This window comes from Pogoniulus pusillus, chromosome 25 (assembly GCF_015220805.1).
Source record: "Pogoniulus pusillus isolate bPogPus1 chromosome 25, bPogPus1.pri, whole genome shotgun sequence".
Lineage (NCBI taxonomy): Eukaryota > Metazoa > Chordata > Aves > Piciformes > Lybiidae > Pogoniulus > Pogoniulus pusillus.
Window position 1 is genome coordinate 9727080 of NC_087288.1, and position 6000 is coordinate 9733079.

General features: G+C 45.5%; 1 protein-coding gene across 4 annotated transcripts in view; it reads right to left on the minus strand.

Annotated features, from left to right (window-relative positions):
* FBXO11 (F-box protein 11) overlaps positions 1-481 on the minus strand; it is an 80374-nt gene extending 79893 nt beyond the window's left edge. For 2 of the 4 annotated variants that reach the window (XM_064164377.1, XM_064164376.1), the window contains exon 1: positions 28-465. In XM_064164377.1, coding sequence (XP_064020447.1) covers positions 28-136 — 109 coding nt within the window. In that variant the 5' untranslated portion in view covers positions 137-465. Of the gene's footprint in view, positions 1-27 lie in introns of all 4 variants that reach the window. The other 2 variants (XM_064164379.1, XM_064164380.1) reach the window with 2 other exon arrangements.
* Between the last annotated feature and the right edge of the window lie 5519 nt (positions 482-6000).

Here is a 6000-nt window from a genome sequence, read left to right on the forward strand (position 1 = left end):
AGCTCGGAGCCACAGTGGCTGACTTACCCCGATCCCCGGCGGCGGCGGCGGCGTTGTTCCTCTCCTGCTGCTGCTGCACCGGGCGCGGCCTGGACACTCGCCTGGGTCTCCTGTTCGCGGCTCGGACCGAGTTCATTTGCCGACTCGTGTGGGTGGCGGGAGGGGAGGGGGGGAATCCTCCGGCAACCGGTGCCTCGTCAGGGAGGGGAGGGAAAGGAGGGAGCCCCGGGGCGGCCGCCTCGCAGCAGCGGGCAGCAGGGAAGGAGGGGGGGGCTTTCCAGGCGGGGGTCCCGCCGCTGCTGCTGCCGTCTCCTCGCCGGTTACGCTCGAGAGGCAGAGGAGCCACCGGCCGCTGGCTCTCCCGAGCGCTGGCTATGGGGGACGTTCGCTCCGCGGCCCCCCTCCCCAACCCCCCCGAAAATCCCTCTTAAAGGAGCCCCGCGGTCCTGCCCGTCTCAAGCCCGTCGCTGCTCCGTGGCAGGAGGAGCCATTGACACTGCCAGAGACACACACTCGCAAGGAGGCAGCCCGGTGGCGGTCGCCTTTCGCCAATCACCGCCTCCCACACAGCCGACCAGGGGCCGCGCGGCCAATCCTCGCGCCCGTTCTATGGGCGGGAGGGGCGAGAGCTCGGCGCGGGGTGTGGTGGGGTGGCGGAGCAAGACTATAAGGATTGGGGCGGCGGGCGGAGAAGGGAGGGTGGTGGTGCTGCGAGGGTCGGGCTGCTCCGGGGCGGTGCGAACGGCAGTGGCGGGCGCCACCGAGGAGAGGGTGCGGGAACCGGACATAGGCCTGGTAGGGCCGCGCTGAGCCGCGTCCGTGCCACCGAACCATCCTGAAGCCGGTGGGCCAGGAAAGGAGCGAACTGGCCGGTGGTGGGAGGCGGACGCTGGGAGGGCAGCCCAGGTGCCTGTCACCGGCTGGCCTAAACTACTGGGAGAGGGAACGTGTGGCGAGGCTCGAACGGGCGCGGCTCGCCGCTGAGTTCGTGCGTGACACGGGAGGCCGAGAGGGAGGCTGGCGACGGCTCCTGCCGCCGCCGAAAACGCCGTGTTGTGTGTACTGTGTGCCTTGGTAACCCTGTTTTGGGGGTGGGCTTAGCCGCTTGGGCCGGGGCTGCCGACTTCATTTCGGTTTTTACCTACCGGCTGCTTATATCCTGGCTGGTGGGTAGCTACTTTTTCACATAGGGAAATGCGGCTGTTCTTCAGCGGGCACACTTATTTTTGCGTTGCCTTTTGCCGATGAAACGTTATTTATCTTGGGATGGTAGTTCAGACACTGTTTGAGGCTTCTCTCGCTTTGTTATGTTTGTCTGGTCTTACTGTATTTGTCAGCTGGTGGTCTCAAAGCAGGGAAGGGTTGAAGTTAGTTGTGCTTTTATTTTCTCCTCTTCAGAAATCATTTCAAACGGGTGGCAAAATCCAGGCACTAAGGAAGATACCTTTTATTGGCAGGGTTGCTCAGGAATCTGCTTCTAATGCTGCAAAGGTGGGGCTTTGTGTAGCCCTGCTTAAACTGTGCATTTGGGAGTCAGCAGAACCCTGGTTCTGAAAAGCACAAAAGTGTGTTATGTGGTAAAAAATGCTTGCCATTAAAACAGGCAGGAGTTTGTTCAAAGCTGACAAAGGAAGGTAAAATATAACTTTTTTTTTTCCAAAGAAAAAAGCTTTAAAACCATCTATACTACAGTTAATTACAGTGAAATTGTACCTTTAATATCAGATGTGAAACAAATGTGTGGGAAATCTTAGAGTATCTATTAAGACATGTGTCTTAGACTTCCCATTTTGTTGTGTTGAGAAATATCTAGAGATATTAGAAGTTTTCTATGCCTGAGAAAGGTAATTCTTGCCACTTTTTTTAATAGCTGGGAAGAAATAGTGAATTTAAGACCATGGGAAAAGAAAATAAGTGTCATTCTTGGGCCAGTTTCTGTAATGACAGTTACCAGGCTAATGTGTTAAACATTTAGGAAAGCTTCCCAATTACATGTGCCTGTTATGAAAACAGTTTTCTTTTTCTAACAGCACTGTGAAACTGCTTTAACTTTTGAATGGGATGAATAACCACACACACAAGAACTGTGCTGACCTTACAGGGACATGGTTAAAGATTTTTCATAGCATTGTAAAAGCCTATGATCTTCAGAACACAATATTTAAATACTTTAATTGCACTTCTCTTTAAGTGTTAAAGTTGTGCTTGCTCCACCAAGATGTCAAAGGGTTACCTGAAATTGCCAGTATTGGTATACTCCAGACTTTCAGTACTCTAAACCTTTGAAAACCTGTTCAAGATGGATGACAAATGAGATTTCACCTAATGCATATAAAAATAAAAATCTTTTGATACTAGAATAAAACTTTATGGAAAACTTGAATTAGAGCAAGCTTTAAACTTTCTTAGAGTCTTGAAGTACTTTGAAACTAAATGATCTCTTGGCTTCAGAGAAAACCAACATTTTTTGTAATGTTTTCTTAAGGTGGTAACTGCTGTTGGGACATGATGGTGGGAGTCTGGGGAAACTTTCTGTAAATGAGGAAAAATGTGAGTCTCTGTGAGCAGTTCCGTTATGTAGTCTTGCCAACTTAGCTGAAATGCATCGAGGGCAAACTGTAGAAAGTTATGTAGCAATATTTGTAAAGTACTCAGAGTTGTGCGATGTGACCGTGCTGAGTGAGACAAATTCGATGAAGTTACTAAATTGCTGATTCAAGTATTCATACCTGTAAGCATTCATTGCTAGTTCATGAGATGTGGAGCAGAGAAATATTTTTACCCCTCTCATCTAATATTTTGGATGTATTTTAGAAGACCAGACATGAGAAGGCCAAGAACTCATCAAACCAGTTTTGACTAGAACTGGCTCTTCTCATAACAAAATTAAATCTATCCAGTCTGATTTGTGATGAGTGGGATTTGATCATCATCATTTGAGTTTTGTAGATCGACATTTAAAATGTTATACTTGGCCATCCTGTTGCCTTTGCTGTGTAGCCTCTGAGAGGGAAAACACTTCCCTGTAATGAAAATGACACTGAGAATCCAAACTATTACTATGGCTTCATTGTACTGACTGCTGTGGAGGTGCTTTAAACTGTCCTGTATGATATGCTAGTAAGCCATTGCTGAATGTGGCTGTAGTTCATAATGGCAAAATAATTTTGCCATTGTCAAGACAGCTTTTTCTTTATTTAAATTGGGAAGAGAGAATGAGGAGTGGAATTAAACTGTATCTTTTTTTTTGCATAATTGTCTACAACCTCACTGCTTGCTAGACTGGTTATGTTGGCCACAAATCACCTTTTGGTGACCCTTGAACAGCTTCATCTTGTGAATAGAGAGACATAAAACGAGGGTGAAGCAGTTTACTTGGACTGTTTACAGCATAAACAATTTGGGCAGAGCTGTCAAATGATAGGATGAGAGAGCTGCTCTGAATTTCCAATGTATATGTATTTAAATGATAATGACATGTGGATGTCTCTGTGTACATGAATAGATGGCTGCTGCTTTGAAGAGATCTCCTGCATGGAGGAAGTGATGCCACAGAATGCTTAGTGATAATAACAGAAACTTGTTAATTATGTGTTAACATAGAATAGTTAGAGCTTGGTAGCTGGTGACACACCTTCGTAGAGAGAAGTAGTGCAAGTTGTAGTGAAGGAAATACTGATAACAGGGCTGCTTATTTGTTTGATGGTGATGTGTAGGGACAGAAGAGTGATTAACAACTGATTTGCTTGAAAGTCAAGACAGTTAAAACAACCGGAAGATCCGATCAAGATAGTGGAACAGTGAAGTATTCATTTTCTAGAATAGCAATATGGAATAGACAAGAGACTACAGAAAAAGTACGATTGGGAAGTGGATGTGGGGCAATGCCAATTCTTAGAAAGGCTGCTTCAAGCCAGAGCGATCTGTAGGAATCTTCACAGTTTCTTCATTCCCTTTAAACATACACATCCATTAGAACCTGAAAAGCCTAGCTTCAGAGCTTTGGAAATGTCAGTTGCTATGATCCTCGCTTGCCCGGAGGATGTGAGTATTGCTTTAACAGCTGATCAAAACAAGTCTGGGATAATAGATTTCGATGAATTGTAATCTGCAGATTGCTTCTAAGGGGTTCACAAAAGGTAAGAACAGACTTTAACTTGTGTGACAGCCTAAAGCTCAATTTAAATTGTTTGGGAACTGCAAATTGTGGGGGGGGGAGGAAATTCACTGAACTGCTCATTTGCAATTAAGTGGAAGCTGCACAGTGTATTCACAGGGTTTTGGTTCCTGATTTGAGAGAAGTATTTTGAGGGCGCTGTTGTGGTTTGTCACAAAAAGCTCACTGTAGGGTCTTTAGGTGCAGCTCCTGGGTTTGAACAAGCAACACAAGATGTCAGTTTTCATCGTGCTTTTTAATCTGTTCAAATGGCTTTGCAAAGGAACCACATGTCTGTCACTCTCCCTACAGGTGAAAGTGAAGGAAAAAAGGGATGGATTGACTTGCCCAAGAGCAGCATATTAACAAGGCCAGGAATAGAAGCCAGGGTACAGGTGTCCTTATCCAGGGCTTTCTCCACAGTGTTGCATTACTGCTTTGAGGAGCATAAGACTTTTGTCTGTTATTTCTACTCATTTCATAAGCTGTTAATGTATCCCTGGACTAAAAATACTGCATTAAAGGTTTGGGACTGACCCTGTGTGGACTGCTGGCTTTAAGCTCTTTAAACTTGGAGGGTTGTTCCTCATCTGCCTGAGAGAAGTTAGCGTTGGCAATACCTACAACTGATGGAACTTGCTTGCTCTGCAGCTGAAATCTTAATGCCATTTTGCTGTGATTTTGCTGACTCTCAGTTCTTGGTTGTGTTTTACATACCATTCAGTGCTGTCTTAAAGAAAGAGATTCTTAAATCTCCCTTCCATTTACCTGGAACCCATGTTTCCTGAAATTTAGGTTAAAGTTAGCTGACCTTAGTGGGCTGCCTTCTGGGTGCATGTCTGTAGCTGGAATGTTTTACTGTTGCTGTGGAAACCAGGTTGTTTTCTGCAGGAAGAATAAAAACCTGAGGGTGGGGAAATGTGTGTTTTCTGTAACCTTATGACTCTTGCAACATGTTTTTCTAATGTTCATTTTTATTCTGCCCCAACAAACTCTGGAAGCTTGAATGGTATTTGAATTCCCATGAATTATTTTTTTTTAAATAAAGGTACTGAAAAAATGTTGGAGGGATGGTGTCTGAGTTATTGGCTGTCCTGGGTGGAATTTGATAACCAAACAGGTATGTACAAGGCCTGCTTTTTGTTTTTTTGGGGGGAGTATGTTCAGGGAAGGGGAAAAGGAATATGAAGCTCTTTCCATCTGAGGGATGTTGGCTGATGAGAAAAGCGCCCAGTTTTGTATTGTTGCGTTACTAGCAAGGAGTGAGACTTTTGGCAGGTATCCTGTGAGCTGTTTCCACAAGAGCTCTGCATGCCGGCCTCTAACAGGACTAGCCTGATAGTGGTTGAGGTGAGAAGCAGGCTTGCAGCAGGGTTCAGTACCATGTTTGCTTGTGCAGCTTAACATGCTGTGTACGGGAGCATGTGGGAAATGGGGTCAGCAGCTACTTTTGTGTGGATGAAATTTTGAGATGAGAATGTCAAATCCCAGCTATTGAGCATGTATGATTGGGAGGAGCAACAGCTTCTAGCCTAAATGACAATTCTAAGGTAGCATTGGAGCAGCAATGGGCTCTACAGACCAGCCTACAGTTACCTGAATTTGTTGAGAAGTGGGTGACATGTATGTGAAAGTGGAACTCTCAAGCTTCCAGTCTGCATTGTTATCAGCCTTGTTTTACCAGAGACATCTATAGCCTTCCACTAAAATCCCAAAGCTTAGTCCTATGCACTGTGCTGAATGCAGATGTTTCAGATGGTCTGAACAAAGCTTCATTGCCAAAGTTAAGTAACATACATTGGGTATGAAATTGCATCATTTTACAGGTGACCTGTCAAATCAGC